Here is an 18634-nt window from a genome sequence, read left to right on the forward strand (position 1 = left end):
CTTCACATGAGCACCCCCAGGCAGAGACGGCTGGCTGGCTGGCTGGGTGGGGTGCGGTGGGGTGGGGGAGGGGGGTCACCAAAGAAGAGTTACGAGAGAACACAAAGTCTCATCTCTGCGGTTTGAATGAGGGGTCCATGCAATCAGAAGCCAATGAACCGTGTATTAATTTTTCTCCTAACAAACTAGAGTAAAATATCTAGAGACACCACAAGCTGTTGTACAGACTGGCTGCTTAACTTCATTGTACTTGGAGGTAAACAAATCTGCCGTGCAAAGAAATTACTGCTGAATTTGATTTTCAAATCTCCCAAAGAGACTAGTTGTTTTACAGAGTAATGAGAACTTGGAGCCTAGGAATGCTTGGCTTTGTGAATTAATAAATGTGAATACAATTCACATACATTCTAAAATTTAGCGAGAGACAGAAGTATTTGTGTGTATATCTGAGTTAATATGTGTGTATATGTGTGTGTGTGTGTGTGTGTGTGTGTGTGTGTGTGTGTGGTCCCAGCCTATTTGCTCTACCATTGCTGGTGAAAAAAAATCACAGCAAAATATGCAAAACTCAAGGCTGAGGTGGATATCAGGCAGATGTGGACACTTCTGGTCTCTGGTGCCACAGGTGAGTTGAGTGACATTGGGAAGGGACTGTCACAAACAGGCGTAATGGAAATGGAAGAATGACAGATACCCTCCACTCCCTCTGAGAGTCAAGGTACTGTGAAATTACAAGGCCAGAAAGCAGTCATCAAGCATTGCCTCGAAACCTCCAACAAACACTGATGAAACCTTCGGTCCAATATGTGAATTTGAAGTGGAACAGTGTCATAGTTTTGTCGCAAGGTTAAGGTTTAAGAGGACAGAGAAGGTGAGAGGCAGGCCTTTACACTGTACAAACATGATTGATATCCATTTTCATCAGGGTTATCCGATACCAGCATGTTCAACATTAAGCTAAAACCCCACTCAGAGACCATTTCTGTGGCAAAAAAAACTAACTCTAAAAGGTGCCTGCATACACGTACATTATATTAGCATCTTGGTCTGGCAGTGAAAATTGCTGTACATTAACAGCAAATCCATGACAGATCCATTTGTGTAGGAGAACAAACATCTGTATTCCAGCCTGTATAACGGTACCTGCATACAGGCAACAAAATTTTAGCCATGCACTGCATGTTGTGGATGGTTAGGGAGCTCCACTTCTGATGAACAAAATCTGGGGTAAAGGTGCCTACGTAAGTACTGAGTTTAAACCTACACCTGGTAAATGCTGAATAATGATGAAGTTACCCAGGACACCCAGACCAACACAGGAAAAAAAAATAACATTTGAGACGCTCATACGACGTACGTGTGTAAAGGGCCAGTTAGCCATCTCGGTTACCAGAGCCCAGGCGTGCCATGTGCTGTTTAAGGAGCAGCTGACGTCTCAGCACCTCAGGCGAGCGCAAACAACCACCCTCTAGCAGAGGACCCCTAGCTACAACACAGCGGGAGAGAGGGCGGGCTAGTTTTCCACCCAGCAAGCTGTCGTCGCGGGGGCCGCCATTCAGAATGAGGAAAGTACAAGGCATGTAATGAGTCTGACAGGGCCAGAAAGAGAGACACTGATAGAGACAGAGGAACTGAGGGAGAGAGAGAGACAGGGATGAAGAGAGAGAGTGCGAGTTAGCGCTGACTGATTGGTTAGGTGGCAGACGCAGGCACACTGGCTGCACAGCTGCCCTGAAGACAGTGAGCACAGACGTACTGAATTTACTGTTGTTGCATGAAATCCTTCCTAAATTTTTGGTTTATTTACTTATTTACTTGACAGCCGTTGCAACAGTAGAATAAAACTGTGTATTATGATGGTACTAAGCACATAACACAGAAGAAAGTACAGATTGTGATAAACATAATTGCATTCATTTTTTAAATAATTTTATATGAAGTTATTTATAAAGAAATAAAAATGCATAAACATGAAATACTGTGTACCCCCCTACATACTGGACATTCCATTTTACTGTATTCTGCTACACTAAAAAATGTCCACGGTTTTCAGAAATTAGCTGAATTGCATTTTACTTGTATATGCACACAGAAGATTTGAAAGTTTGTCAGAGGGAGTCAAAGAGAAAGAAACCAAGAGAGACAGAAGGGTTGAATGATAGACAGTGACAGAGACGGGGGGGTGTTGATGGAGAGACAGAGCGAGTGAGAACAAGACAATGACAAAGAGGCGGAGGATGCAGAGGGAGAAAGAGAGTGATAGTGACAGTGATAAAGAGCCAGAGAGCGAGGGAGAGAGGGAGACAGACCTAAGGGAAGCGCAGAGCACGCTCGTTGGGGGGGGGGGCAGAGGAAACGCACGTGCTGCTTCCGTCCACTTGTCATTGCTGTAAACGGCTCACTGCAATGCAACAGACTGTGACCACAGGGTTTCATCTGCATGGGCAAATCGGCCCCCACCCGCCGAACACCCCCATACGCACCAGCCGCTCAACACCTCCCCCTTTCTGGCCTCTAACACCAAGAGCTGTGGCTGTCTCTTATGCCTATGAAATAAATGCCCGTTGCCCTGATGGTGTTAGAACAGACCCCCATAGGCAGTTGCGAGTGATGTTAAAATAACAGCTCAGAGTTAATCTCGGCCGGAGCAGGAAGCCTCTCTTCCTGCGTACGCTCAAACGACCCATGTCTGCGAGCATCACGTTCATTCATTCGGGGGAAACGAGTCCGGCTTTCAAAACAGCGTAACGCCAAAGTCCTAAGGGGGCAGCTAAATGCTCCTAACTCGGCGGCGGCAGATAAAAGCAGAGTGCTAAACCTGCCACTTCCCCCACAGCACCTTAAAAGCTCCTGAACGATGAGGAGCCGCCACCCCCACGATCGTGCCGGTCAGCCCCCGAAGCACCAATCTGTCACCGGCGAGCCCGGGCCCCACACTGCCACCCCGGCGACGGTCTCTGCTCATCCATTAGACGTGGCTTTCATCTTTGCGCCGGGCTCTCTCTTTCCCCTGCACCTCCCTGTCCCGGTGGGCCAATTTCAGCTTCCAAAGGAAATGTGAGAGAGAGAGAGAGAGAGAGAGAGAGAGAGAGAGAGAGACGCTCCGGCCGCCATGCTGATTGAGAGATGACAGCGGTGACAAGACCCCTCGCCAGACAAATCTCAATGACCCCCCTGGAAGAGATGAAACGGCACCGCGGCCCGGCTGCTGCTGTTGCCATCGGGCGCTGTGCCTGCCATCGAGTGCTGAGAGACAGAGCTTCGCCCCACTCACAGACGCAGGGCGCACTGTTTATGGCTCTCAGTGCAGCCCAGTTCACACCGAAATGGATCAACTTTACAAAGCAATCACAATCAACTGAGCTGACTGGTACACTATATGGACAAAAGTACTCAGACACCTGACCATTACATTGTAATGACATTGTATTCAAATACATATACTTTAATATGGAGATGGAATTTGCAGCTATAACAGCTTCCACTCTTCTTGAAAGGCTTTCCACAAGATTTTGGAGTGTTTCTGTAGGAATTTGTGCCCATTCATTCTGTAGAGCATTTATGAGGTCAGGCACTGATGTTGGATGAGAAGGCCTGGCTCGCAATCTCCGTTCCAGTTCATCCCAAAGGTGCTGGATGGGGTTGAGGTCAGGGCTCTGTGTGGGCCAGTCAAGTTCTTCCAGACCGAACTCATCAAACCATGTCTTTATAGTCCTTGCTTTGTGCACTGGAGCACAGTCATGTTGGAATAGAAAAGGGCCTTCTCCAAACTGTTGCCACAAAGTTGGAAGCATAGCATTGTCCAAAATGTCTTGGTATGCTGAAGCATTAAGATTGCCCTTCACTGGAGATAAGGGGCCTAGCCCAAACCCTGAAAAACAGGTGTGGCCAAACACTTTTGTCCATATAGTGTATAAGGAGATAAAAAAACCTCCTTCGCACAACACCTAACCCATCAAACCACATCAAAGTTCAGCCTGGTAGAAAAAAATACAAGGAAGATAATCCATAACAATACTTTTACCCCACACTAAATTTATTTATGCATTTAAGTGAGCATGTATGTTTGTATGCATTCTTCAATGGCTTTGCATATCCAAAACAAGGCTGAATGATTAGGCCACGCAGTGAGGTGATGGACAACAAGAGACCTGTGCAATGACGTGAGCAGGCAAGAACTCGCACTGAGGAAAAAGTGAGGCAGACATATGCCTTATCAACCCCATACCTTAGACAGCATGGATTATTGTGTATTCTGAGCTCCTGGCTGCACGCTAAAGCCGAGGGGAATTCCAGCTAAGAGGCAGCGTTCAATGAATTTAGCAGTGGGCTGCTGAAGTAATTACCACCGCTGCTCACTGGGTTGTGCATGCAACCAAACTTCCTTGAATGAGGGACGAACAAATAGGACAAAAACCCCCTTCGCACACAAATAACCTCTGCACTGCTTAAATATCCGCTGCAGATATTGGCTTGTGTAAACTATGATAGTGACCAGCATGACAGCACTACTACTACGATGCTCCCTAGACATGTTTCTTTGTTTAACAAAGGTAATTTTGCCCCAATCACCTTTAAAAAGTCACTGTAAGCAGAATATGCAGAGTGTGCACTTTTTAACGAGGATGAAGCTGCATAGCTTTTCCGCCCCATTTGATGTGATCTGGAACATTCTCTGTGGGTAATGTACAGGATATCCCAAGGCCGGCTCACGGCCATTGGTCCCAACCTCTCCTCCCTCTCCTTGAGGTGCCTGACTGCACAGATGCGGAGCCACTGCTGAACCCATTCACTTATTCTTACACTTATCCGCACTGATCCCTGTGCAGCAGAGGACAGGGGGCAGCCTGGAGACTCCTGCAGTCCCAGCTCCTCTGGACTGAACGATGTACAGCCAAACAGGGGTTAATACAACATAGCTGATGGTCTCTGGAGGGTGGGGAAGGTTTGGAGCATCTCGGCAAGAAGGAGGCTAACCTCCCCACCCCTTGTACTGGACGATGCCTTCAGGACAGTGTTTAAAGACCATAGTGAGAGCATTACCACTTCTTATGAGTGACTAAGATTTTCAAGCTTACATTTGCTTTGATTTAGTGGCTTTCTGGGGAATCTTGTTTTTAGACAGTTTACAGGTTCGTATTACTGCTGTTGTGAAGCCATTTACTTTCAGATACAAACTTGTGCTTTTGCTTTTCACAGACACGGCAGACACTTGACCTCTGAGAGTTAGGAAACAAGGCGGGTTATGGTATGGCTGTGGTTCCTATAGTGAAGCGATGCTCCCTCCCCTTTTTTCAGTCATGTGGCTTTAATTAACTGCAGGTCCCAGGTCCCCAACAAAGCCCTAGTGTTGTATGTGTAGAAAAACCATGGGGAGACATTTATACACAGCACCTACTGAAATACTTCTAGTTGATGTTACTGAAATGTGTTTAATGCATCTTGTGCACCACACCAGCTGGGAAGTGAAGTGACAGATAATGGTAACAGCTTCTGCATGGAAGGATGTTTGTTCAGATCTCAAGCTCAACACTTCTGAAGAGCCCATGAGGAGTCTGTCTGGTTTTAAAATGAACCATGTGGCATAGATTACTAAGAGGGAAGAGAGAGACCACCTTGGGGGCCTCAGCAGGAAGTAAAGTGGGTCCCAAAATGGTTTCAGAGGGAGAGCCTGTACACCAGGTCTATTGAGCCTGCTAACAGTGGTGGTGTTCTCCTTGGTGGAAATTCTAATTAATGAGTGTTAAAGCAAAAACCCACATCTCTTCAGGATAATACAACACTGTGCAATTTTCAAGTAAAAGGATATTTCAAACAAAAACACACTCAAAGGAAACAAATGAACAGCAAGACCACGAAGGCCTATCTGCTTGCTCATACTCAGTTTGCTCATAAGCAATGCTATTACAGGAATATTTCTGGATATTGGCCTTTAGTCACTCCATAGCTATTTCAGATGTGTATTTTGGTAAGATGATGAAAACTGTGGGAACTCCCACCATAGATGGTGCCTCCCCTCAGTATCTAGAGTCACATGCTACCCTCCCATTCTGCATCAGACTAGAAGACTGGGATTTGGCCAAAAGTCTGATACAGCTACAAGCCTCTGCACTGGAAACAATAAAACAAGAACCAAACCAGCACTGTTCAATGCCCATTATGGTTAAAATGCCATTTTCATTTACCTCTATTCTTCTTTTATTTACTTTTTTAAAATATGTTCACTGTGGCTCCCTGCTGAGGGAGCCACTCACTCAGTGAGCGAGGGACACATCTGTTTTTCAGGACTGCATCATTCGGCTGCAGCCAAAAAAGGGCAGCAGCATCCATCCAGGACGGTTACTCAAACTGCTCAGTCCCAATGGCTCTGCCAGAAAATCCAGCAGTTTAGGGAGACAATACGCAGAATGTAGCCATGTGGTTTACCTTCAGCTGGGTGCTTCCCGTGTTTTTCTCAAGGTCAAAGCGGCCCGATAAATCAGTGAGGTTAAGTCTTCGCCGAGGCTCTCTCAGATGTTAAAAGGGAGCCCAAGGGTGGACCCGTGAGTTTTGGGTTTAGGGCCCAGGTGTGAATGGGAGAAATGCACCATGGTCCGCTGACCCACCCCTGCAGGGGCTACACAGCGCACACACACCCCTCGAATTACAGGCCCCTCTCCACAGGACTAAAGCGTCAGGACGAATACATACTGAAGCAAAAGAGCCCATGCAGCGTAGTGGGAAACACACCTCCTCTCTCGTCTTCCTGTGACGTCACGACTGCGGGCGTCTATTTCGACGCGATGCGCTCATTTTTTTTTATCATAAAAATCCTTTCTGTGTGAACCTGCCCCTGAGGGCCGGGCTGACAGGGTGTTCAGAGGAAGCAGAAAATTCAATCAAACCCTGGACTCTGAGACCGTTTGGGAGCAGGAGGACTCTCTGAGCAGGAAGGCACAAATGTAAACTGTCTTCGCAAAGACATGTAGCTCTCTTTCCTAAACAAACAACGCTGCCTGCGGTCTGGATCGCCACAGGCCCATTTACATCCTTCTGGCTCGAGCCACTTGCTTTTGAATCGGATGGTATTAGGCTTTCCCTTTCTACGCGACTTATCTCCTTGGCAGGCATCCCTCAGCTTACACAGCTAACATTTGCTCTATCCAGTTATACAGCTTGATATTTCAGTGGTGCCACTCAGGTTGCGAAACTTGCTCAAGGTCACAAACACAATGCCTCGCCTGGGAGTGGACATTCAACTTTCAGGTTACAAGGTCAGCCCCTTAAAAAATTCAGCAGGCTGACTTAGAGTGTACCTGGGGCTTTTCTCTGCATGAATAAGCTTGATATTAATTTGTCTTAACAAATCTCTCACCGAGACCATCATCATGGATTTGGGTTTACTCTTTTAACAGTATCACTCTCTGCACCTTTTCAACAAGTTCACAAAAGCCAGCAAAAACACAGTCTCAGTCTTACTGAATCTCACGTCATGAATTCTGAAACCAAAGTAATAAAACAGTCAAAGTAGTTCATTTCAAGCAAAAATAAATAAATAAAATTTGGAGTGAAATGAAAATTTGTAGTGGTTCTCCTTGCCGCAGAACTGTGTTTCCACCTAACATTGATCATTAACAGGAACTCATTTGCATAAAGAGCAGTAATGTCTTTTTACAGCCACCATGAATCATCCACAGCACTATGCAAGCAAACAGAAAGATGTCATTACCGGTGCCTGATGCCTAAAATGTTGAGGGGCATGTCTACCTCAAACCACAAACACCACAGCATAGAATCAGCACTGCAATACACTGCATTCAATCACTCTGCAGCCTCAGCAATGTTAAATAATGTTGAGCTGCAAATTTAAGCATAAAAATGAGCTTTTTTCAATTTTCTTTTTTTTTTCTACACAAACTGAGTTGTCAGTCTATTGAATCATTGAAAGATATGTACAAAATGGAAAAAATTCTGCTTGCTTAAATTTGTTATTCAAATTCAAGGATGGATACACTGCAGTTAGAATGAATAAAGGTCAAAGGTCAGGATGTGGTTTGAATCAGAAGGCCATTGCTTGGCTGATTTGTTTCCAGCTTTCCGGCATTTTGGAGCAGATCTGAGGGCCCGGCCCTTGATTATGGAATTCAGTGATCTCTCCCAGCTCAGCCAGCACCATCCCAACCCAGACAAGCTGATCCCAATCTGGAGGGATGCTACAGGTAGCTTTTTCCATAGTTTTTTGACCTTACTGCATATTTACTGTAATGTTGGCTGCTTCACACTTATATTACTGTTACTCATGTTTCTATTGAGACATCATGTTAGCCTCACAGATCACTCTGGATAAGAGTCTCTGTTCAATAAAATAAACAAGATAATTTTTTTAACATTAGCATCTTCACTGCGCACATTAAGATGTATGAAACCAGTCATTTTATATGGAAGCACCATGCGTTATGCAATACAAGGAACAGATGGGCAAAAACAATGCAGAGTGTATCCTTTCCAGGTTGTGAGTGTACTATCGGCTGCTTCGCAAAAGTAATATCGTATTCAGCTTTATTTGAAAACCAGTTTGAACTGGCTGCATTGGATGAGAGTGGGATGACATGAACTGTTAAATGAAACAGTATTACGATGGCTAGAGATGATTGCCTCTCTAACTGATACTGGAAACTCTCCAACCACATACCTGCTCAGATCTTGGCTCCTGACTTACAGTTCAGCATGCGGGGTGTTTACAAGTCAAAATTCAGCTACACTTCAACTTGGCTCACTCTTTAACACCGAAGAAGGCCAAAGATGGCAGAACTGAAATGGGCGCACTCCTTGACGTTGTGAAAGGACCACTCAGGACGTTTTCTTTCACGAAAGACCTCAAGCATTAAACGGTGCAGCAAAGAATTGTCTTTGCTTTATCATTTAATATATTACCTGAGAAGGAGTAGTGAGAAAAGAACCAGATGAGCCTATAATTCTGTCATAAGAGAAGGAGGGGGTTAATGTTGGTGCAATGAGCAGCAGCATAATCATTTAGTGTCTTTCAGTTTCCCTGTTTCATTTCACATTTACAATTGCCGTTTGCAACAACTACTCGTCCAAGCTGAATTATCACACAACATGACACATCACCCACACCAAAAAGTAACCCCATAAAATGAACCAAAAGGATGGTAGTTTTTGGTGAGCTTCAGTCTACACCGCTAAAGCAAGAATACTCAAATGTTTAACAGTAGGTACTATATGTTATGCAGTCCACATATCTTCTGCTTTCATCTACTGCAGGCAAGAAAGTCATTTTACTCATCTGGAATGACAAACCCAGATCTGAATGAACCAATGGCTTCTCTTAATGATAGACCACTCCACTATGGAGAACCTCTCACTACACAGCACACACTACAATATGGTACTTAAACCTTATCATATCACCTGGACCTCATTTCTCACCTATTTAGATCAATTGTAAATATTGCTTATGAATATAACTCTAAATATTACTTAGTGCATGACAAGCTTTCCTAGCCAAAAACCCTGAACAATCAAAATATACATTTTGGTCTATAAATGTATTACCTACCCATTTATTTACAGATTATTATTGATTTAATTATTGACTTTTCCCATTGTGATTCAATTTGCTTATTTTGCTTATTTATTTTTTTGTGAGTGAACGTCTATTTAATTATGTTCAGCTGTCAAAACCTTAGTCTTGCTTCAGCGGGGTCAAACCACTTTTGCTCTCGACACACCGCGGTTTGGAAACACGATACCTGTTGCGCTCTACGCTTGTTTACACTCCGCGGGGGTACTATGGACCTGCAAGCGATGAAGAATGTAGCGATAAAAATGCACGAAGTGATACGGAAGAGTTGCCTCGAATGTGTTTGAGAGTTACATCAAAATCGGGGAGGAATGCGACAGTTTGATATACTGTATGGACGTGACATTTTTCGTTTTTCATACTAAGACCATGGCATAGAAACGCTGTTTACTGTGTCCTCGGGACAAAATTGCCTCAGTAGGTTAGTATTATTTAAATATGGTTTCTTGATCCTCTAAACCGCCTAGGCAAAATACTTGGTTTATGCAAGCTCTGCAAATCTCATAAAAATATTATTCCGTCCATTGGTGAAATGCGGTCGAGGCTATACCAACAAAAAAAGCGGAGGACGTCTTAATCCTTTCTGAAGAAAAAGCCACATAGCCTAAACCATATTCATTCACTTCAACTATCCGACGAGAATTTAAGAATTCATTAGGAAACAATACGTTAAATTACAGTAGGTTACATTTTGTAATGGGCATTCTCACACAGTGACACTTTTTAAATTTTACAGTCTATTTTAACTCACTTGTATTTTTACGTTCCTATAAAGTGATATGCTCAAACAGACTTGTAAACTGTCACTTGAGCGGTCTGCTCAAATCAGAATTATTTTTCTTAAAACCTCAGATACGGCTTTCAGTCGACTTCGCTCGGAACATCACTGGCTTTCACGCAGTAATTCATCTTGTAGAGCACGAGATCTCAAGGATACGCATCTTTTATGTCACAAGACCCTACTATGACAAGCATATGAATGCAAATGTTTTTTTAAAAAACTCATACCGACCTATGGGCGACAATTTGGTAACTTTTTACACTCAGTTAGACCCGCTGACGATTCTTACATCTTAACATTTAAACATGTATATGGTGGCGACTTTAAGATATCCGACATACTTCTTGCATGATCCCGTCTCAACACTTATCCTTTTATGGCAATTGCAACGGCAAAGCAACTGCCTTGAAAGTTCCGAGGCTTGCAATAATCACTGCACGTTTTCATTAATCACGAGGGCCAGAGGCGCAGACAGACAAATATTTACATCTGAAAGGCATATCAACAACAGCTGCACCATATCAGCAGCCTTTGCGAAACATCTTGTCCATTTCGCTCGCGTGCAAGCACGCGCAACTGGTTGACGAGGTAGAACTTTCAAACTACAAAGAGCGGCGTGTGCCCCCGTTTACCTTGTTCTCCGGCTTCTCCGCTCACAGTTTCCAGTACGGTGTTCAGTAGTATTAGGAATGCAAATAATATCGAGCGTCCACATTCCGTCGATGCGATCGGGATATTTTTCTGCCTGTGTTTGGTGTACATCCCTAGTCCTCTGGAGTACCGCTATCCGTCTCCTCTCTCCCCCTCGTCGGTCGCACTGATTCCGCCCGCTGCCTCTCCGTGAGAAACAGGGGCGCGCAGGAAAACAAGACATGGATCTGCCTGCGAGGGCGAGCTCGGCGCTGTTCCCCGCGCAGAGAGTGACGCCACGAGTCAACTTGCGGCTTAGCATCGGATCAAAAATAAATCTATTAACCCCCCCCCCCCCCCCCCCCCCCCCCACACACACACACACACACACACAGACACACACACACACACAGACACCGCAGCCCCTACCCCAGATGAAATCAATACGCTATGCTGCCCTGCCTACTAGGATCTAGGATCTATTCGATGGATATGTGTAGGTCGTACAAATCACTTAAATAATTGGTGAGAAGGAAACGCTGTTTTGCGGTCAGGGCTTTGCCATAAACCCAGTAATCAGTAAACAAAAGACACTAAAAACTAATCACACATAACTGGACTGGCTCATCTCTGATCGCACTTTGAGGAAGTGAGTGGAAAACCAACCTAGTTCCTCTAAATCGATGATAATTTCCTTAAGCCATTACATTTTCTCTTGAGGGTTTGGCTTTCTCTTGTTTTCTTAATTCATTAATCTCCGGACAAGTTTATTGTAGGCTGCCCGTCTGCTAGAAAGGTACCCATCATTACGCTTAATTCTAGCCTTTACATCAGTACAAAGTCATTGAGAAAATTAAATCATTCCACAAACGCAGGCCTATATCAATGAGCCATTTGTTAGAAAAGCCATCCATTCGCTTTAATGTTAAAGATAAACCATTATTTGACTTTAATTAAGGCAGGCTCTGACACGTCTGAGCAAAAAATAATGGCATTCATTCATTTTAGCAGATGAGCTTGTACATCGTATACGCAATTAATTTGCAACGGCATCGCAAATGGACCGGAGAGCAGGGTGGGATGGTTGTGTTGGGGGGGGTGGGGGGGTGGGCGGCTTAGGAGAGCTTTCAGCCGATATGAGCGCCCCATGCATTGCTCGAAGGAACTGTCACTGACAAAGCAGTCCTGCCTGCGGCAGTGCAAGTCACAGCAGGTGAATCTTTTTTCATTGTCAATTTTGCAAGCCTGACGACGTGGAAGGGTGGACACTTAACGTCAAATGTAATGTTTATTTCGTCGAAGAAAAGGTCGTCTGACTCATGGCAGGCCTATTCCTCAAACCATACAATAACGTCAAATGTAACATTGTTTTTTGTTATTGCTGTTTTTCCCCCCACACAGGAATGTTGCTACCGAACCAAACAAATATGGCATATTTCAATATAATCTAAAATCAATGTTATTTAATATTGAATATAATTTGACCATCTTGTATAGAAACATCAAAACTGTGCCGACTGATTCATTTTGAGCATTTGTAGCCTTGAAATTAGCATGTAGCATGAAATTATTAGTAGAATGAAACAATTCTGTGATTTACCACCACAGATAACTGCAAAGAGGATGCCCCTTTGATTGCAATAGTCACACATTACAAACAGTTGAATATGTCTGTTAACTGTTAACTGTAAACTTTTTAATAGGTTTTCCTATAGTCTGCAAGGCAACAAAATCAAGTGTGATCGCAAAAAACCACGCCCTCTTTCACACTATCTCGACCTCTAGTGGTAAAACGCCTTTACTGCATGATTTTGAGGCAGATAGGCGTACAAAGCCAAATGCAATACATTCTATATAAGGGTAGCTTGTCTATTTGTATCTCTCCGAACAGAAAAAAAGTGATAGCAAAGCACTTAGTGGACTCATGCCTCCATTAATTACATCTATTTCTGTTTAATACTGGCAAAGCAGGTGTTCTTATGATCCAAGGTGAGTTACTGTGCTTTTGCACTTAGCAGGACTTTAAAGAATCCAACTGCCCATTCCTTCTCCCCCGCACCCCTCCCCCTGACCAAAAAAAGAAAAAAAAACACATTCTGAGTTTTTCCTCTGAGGGGATGTTTCTACAATCTTTTCAGCAGAGAGACAGAGAACAAGAGAGGGAGAGAGAAACACACATAATGGAAGAGCAGCTATGCTTTGGTGATGCCTGTCTCAAGACAATGCTCCAGCACAAACCCTTTCAACTCTGAGGTTTTAAACACATGAAGCAAGAAAGCGTTATAGACATGCACCAGATAAGCACTGAGTCAATACCTGCTTAGATAAAAACTAATTTTCTCTCGTTCAGTCTCAGGGTGTTTGATATGGCAATGGCTCATTCAGACCATTATGTCTGTCACAGTTTAGGATAAGTCTTCATTGAGCATGTAACATTTTAATTGTTATTGCTGCATTATTGTATATCTATTCATGTGTGATTGCAAATGTATTAATCATTTGCAGTTTGGTCAGATTTGCTAGCTCAGTTAACTATTAGTTAACTAGGAGTTTTTTTTTTTCAAGTGAAGTAGATGATCCAGAAATAATAAGCAAACTGATCTCAGCAGTGCGTTCTCCAAGAAATCTGAACAATCAAAGGACAACATGTCCAACCAGAAGGCTTATTTTGTGCCATCCACTATCTTGTCCTGACTGCACACAGCTATTCAGTAAAGCACTGAAAAGACACAGTGTCTAGAGAATCACAATGCCCATCAGCTGAGCCCTCTTTATTTACGGAACGGAAAACATCCCAAGAGCAATCTACCCCTAAATCTCTGCGCTTCTTCAGTTTTATATCACCACCACATGCCGGAAAATAGACCACGAACCTCGGTTTTTTAGCGGTGAGTCAGAACGGAGGGGGACGGATTTATGAGAGACGAGCCGAAGCGATTTTTATCTTGACAGTTTGGCGCACTTCTGCCACACTCTGTTCTTCTGTGGAGCTGTGGGGTAAGAATTCATTTCAGTCTGATCGACGAAGGGATGCTTTCTGTTATGGCAGGGCAGCCGCTCTGCGTCCCGCTCACAATTTGCTGCAGTCTGCTCTTAATCCTCCATTTCCATCTGTCACACCCGCTCCCGGTCAGCCAGCTCAGCCACGCCCAGTTCAGCCCGGCTCAAGCACACCCACTCATCAAGTGCACCTGTGACTCATTCCTCAATCAAGTCCTGGCTACTTAAAGACTCAGTTTCTGCTGCCTCATTGTGAGGTATTGTTTGTTACAACACTACTGAGCCTGCTCTCTGCCATTCTGTGTTTTGTCTACTGGTTTTGACCCTTGCCTGTTGTTTGGACCTTGTTCGTGTTTGGATCTGATTTTGCACTGCTGCTTCTTGTTACCGACCGGTTTTGTCCCTGACTACGATTTTGCCTTGCGTTGTTAAACCTGGTTAACCGCTCTTGGATCCCAGTCTGTTTCCATTACACCACCTCACAAAAGAACACATCTTACTCTACACCAGCTTTAAGAGCAGCCAGTGTGGGGGGTAGATCCTGAGCATGAGCAGAAATACAGAATTTGCAGCACCTGCAACATTGGGGACAATGATGGTATACTCCCAAAAAGAGGGGGGAACATGTGACAGAGTAAGAGTACCCCTGACAGGCTGCATGCTGACTCCATTGCTTTGTAAAACCAGGAGTTCATTGTTACCCTGGTGCACAGTCTGATTGAACACGCTTAATAACAGAGTTATAGGCTCATGTGCCAAGCATGACACTTGACTGTATTTTTGAATGAGGCATAAAGAATGTGAAAGTAAATATCTATCCACACTTCTTACACAGTATTGTCTGTAAAATACAAGCACTACAGCATGCAACAGTGTTGTTACTCCAGGTAAGGATGTTTGTGATCATGAAATGTAATGAGATATTCACAAATCTCCTTCCGTCAAAGATTTTACAAATGAACAACTGCTTTCAGCGTGGCGTGTGCTAGCCTAGTAGACACATAAAACCTGCAGCAGGAGATGAGGAGGAACAGTAACTATATGTTTGTTTTCGTGAAGGACAGATACTTTGATACAGTAAGACATCCATTAATTCTGTTTTAAGCCATTCATACAGTTTCACATCTACTAAAGGTATTCGCAGTATAACTCCAGTTCCCAGCCTGGGAACTGCACTACCTTTGGGTTATAAGTAGTGCTCCTTAACCACTGAGCCATACTGTCACCCCAGAAACAGATGGGCTGCCCTCATGCAAACAGGAACCCATTAAATAAACCCATTATCTGAATTCAGTTCAACGGAAATTTGATTAGCCACATAAAGGCAGGATAATCAAATGAATGAAACTCATTGTAGATCATTTCCTATTAGAGGCTGCAGCTATCTCTTGTGATTATGATTTGACCTTTATTTGAACCAGTAATCTTCCTGAAGTGAAGTTCTCTCTTGCCTTCAAGATGGAGCCAGACCCAGTGGGATGGGGGGGGGGGGGGGGGGGGGATGCTTCAGTGAAAATTCATAAGCAGCAATCTCTGATGAGGGCTGATTGTGAATTAGGCATGAACATCAAACACATCTCTCATCCTCAATATTTTCTGTGTGTGTGTGTGTGTGCGTGTGTGTGTCAGTGGGTGGGTGGGGAGTTGGGATATTTTCAAGTGCAAACTCAACATGCTCAATTCACTGTCATCATTCCTCAGTTGTTATCAGCATGTTGTGGTTCTGATAGGAGTGACTGCACATGTGTCACTACATGAAGACTCCCATTAAATGTTAAATGTACTGAATAGAAAGGTCCGGATTTCACATGCCCCCAGAAAGAACATGAAACTCTTTATACTTCCTGGAATAAGAGATGTGGGGGTGTGTGGTCTCATGCCAGGTTTTTGTCAATTCTCAACATTCCTTGACGATAATGTTTCTGGATCGCCTGTCTGCTGTTTATCATAAGCAAAAGAATGCTCTTTTCAAGACAGAATTCCTCGGCAGATAAGATCAAAAACAGGGCACCTCATTCTTTATCCTCTGCCTTAACCTACTGTGTTCCATGTTGCACCTATGTTCTACTGTTGCCTCTTTTTAAAGCTTCACTTTTGTAATGAATTCTGCAGACTGCTTTCACATGTGCTTACATTAAGGCGTGGAAGACTGAAATTTCAACTCTTCTTGCACTGCCAAAACACAACACCTACGGCAGTTATGAGAGTAATGACAATGACTAGTACAATAATGTTGACTGAAAGGACCTCTTGAAATTCTCGCAGCTCATTTTGTTTCTGAGAGGAATACTTCCAAATACACTGGACCCTCCATCTGGAAATGGCTGGCAGGTGAGCAGGTAAAAGATGAAAGATGTCATAAACAGGTAACAGAATAAAATGAATTTGCTGAAGCTTATGGCCTGAATAATTGGGACTCTCTGTCAGGATAATTCCCTTATGAGGTGTCGGATACTGCAGACAAGAGGTCCTTTTTTTTCCAGGGAACCACAAAAGGCACAGTACCTCATCCCTCACAGAATGTTCCAGAAGGGCGTTGGGAGGGAGCTCTGCGTGAGAGGGTAGGCCCTCCGTGTAGGGCCAGAGTTTGTGTGAGTACTATACATCCCCTCTGAGTTCATAATTCATTGGAGATCACAGAGAATAAAAATGACAATGGAGCTTCCCTCGTAAGAGCTGCCTTGCTTGAGTCTTTGTGATGACTTCAGAAGAGGGTAGAGATACACACTCTGGCACTGACATTTGTCAAAACTTTATCAACAAACTAGCAGGGTAGTGCCACTCTCACTCATTTCAAGCCTGCGCCTCACCTGACAAAGACCCAGACAGCAGATATGTTTCCTGTCCCTGGTGGTAAAGCTTTTTGACACTTGGGAGCTCTAGTGGTGTGCTGTCATCAGGCTTCAGCCATCCATGCCTCATTCGATGCTGTTGGCAATGCTGGTGTTGTTTAGGGAGTGCCAACACACTTACACCACGTGAATATTTGCAGTGAAAACAAACAGTGTGGGCCATATTGGTGGGTCAGTTTGGTTGGATGAACTCCACTTGATAGGGTGACAATGAAAGGTGTTTACTAGAATGGGATTGGTTGTTATTTTGAGGGTCATAGGGTAGGTCTCTCAGGTTGACCTAATCCTTGTTCCCACAGGTACTGCATCAAATCAATCAGCTTCATTCTATTGTACTGTAGGATGGCACTCAATCTTTTGAGCTGTCATTATTCTTAAGGAAACATTAAGCATTCTCAGAAGTTGCATTTTGGTTCATTCAGGGAGATTACATTTCCTTGTTTTCGTTCTGAACTACATTTTATGCTTCATGTTTCTAGAATAGGCTGTGTAATTACCTGTAATTTGAATTTTCACACTTTATGTTTAACCTTCCGAACTCACTGTGGCAGAACAACATATTCTCTTAGGGGGGTATTCTCCCATTCGCTTTTTTTTGCGCGACTCCAGTTACGCCCATTTCTGTTACGCGTATTCTCTCCTGCGCGCTCCGATCACGCCCACAGCGCTTAACTTTAGAATGAAGTCGGGCTCATAAAAGAGGCGTGATTTATCTAAAATAGAAGTAGACTGAGTCACAACTTCGTTTATTTTGGCTGTCGAGAAAACGTGGAAAGTGGATATATGCATTTACATAAGCATGTGAATGCCATTGAAATCCATTCAAAGCATAAACCAGACTCTGATTTTGAAAATAAATGCAAAGAGAGAGCTATATTACGAATCGCCTCAAAGGAAAGTATTTGTTTCTGTGTATGACATAAAATTAAGCAAATATACCAAACAACAAATGTGTTGGGCGTATGTATAAAGATACGTTTGATGTATGGAGATTCATTAACCCTTTTGCACATAACTTATTTTTAAGATATGTAGCGCGTGTTAGGCTACGTCACATGGTTCGCCATGTTTTCATTAGCGTTATTAAGTTTCTCATAGTTTTCAGTTAGCATTTGCTATATTTTTTAATGTTAAATCGCTGTCTCATCAAAGCTAAAATTAGCTAGAATTTTTTCCAATCTAGTCTTCTAATCGCACCAGTTTTAGCATACACGCTAAACGCCTAATCACACCGTTGTGACCGTAAGCGCGAAAGGGTTAATAAAAACGCACTGTTGAGGAAAAGGTGCAACAAAATGCATGTTCCAAAGTCCACGCTTGAACTCATGCTGAGTTGCCTGTTATTAAAAATTCATCAGTAATCACTCATCATGACTCTTCCAAAGCACACTCTGTTAGCTAAATTGATTAATGAATGGGTAACGCTCTGCTATTTATACTCATCTTAATTGATATTTCTGTTTTATTCTAATTGAACTAATTATTTACCAGGTTTGTTCACAATACCATGTGATGTAAAACCTTTTTTTTCCGTTTAACAATGTAATATATGGTTATAAGAAATATTACTGTAGTTTAAAAATAATGACACACAAATATCGTAAATTTTGAACTTTATTTGTACATTTATAATAATGTTAACAGTGGGCCTACCACCGATTTAAAAGGCAATATGGTGTTTCGCCAGGTAGTGGCGCTTGACTTACTACATTCCTCAGAAGCGCGGAGCTGAAAATCGCGTTAAATCAAGGATAGAATACGTGTAAATGGTGTTTACATAAGAAACAC

At 43.3% G+C, this 18634-nt stretch overlaps 1 protein-coding gene across 1 annotated transcript in view; it reads right to left on the minus strand.

The window, feature by feature from the left end:
* The window catches only part of LOC118793211 (disintegrin and metalloproteinase domain-containing protein 33-like), a 122863-nt gene extending 111586 nt beyond the window's left edge, over window positions 1-11277 (minus strand). The window contains exon 1 of the mRNA XM_036551276.1: window positions 10997-11277. Within this exon, the coding sequence (XP_036407169.1) occupies window positions 10997-11126 (130 nt within the window). The 5' untranslated portion in view covers window positions 11127-11277. The remainder of the gene's footprint in view (window positions 1-10996) is intronic.
* Between the last annotated feature and the right edge of the window lie 7357 nt (window positions 11278-18634).

This window comes from Megalops cyprinoides, chromosome 18 (assembly GCF_013368585.1).
Source record: "Megalops cyprinoides isolate fMegCyp1 chromosome 18, fMegCyp1.pri, whole genome shotgun sequence".
NCBI classification, from domain to species: Eukaryota; Metazoa; Chordata; class Actinopteri; order Elopiformes; family Megalopidae; genus Megalops; species Megalops cyprinoides.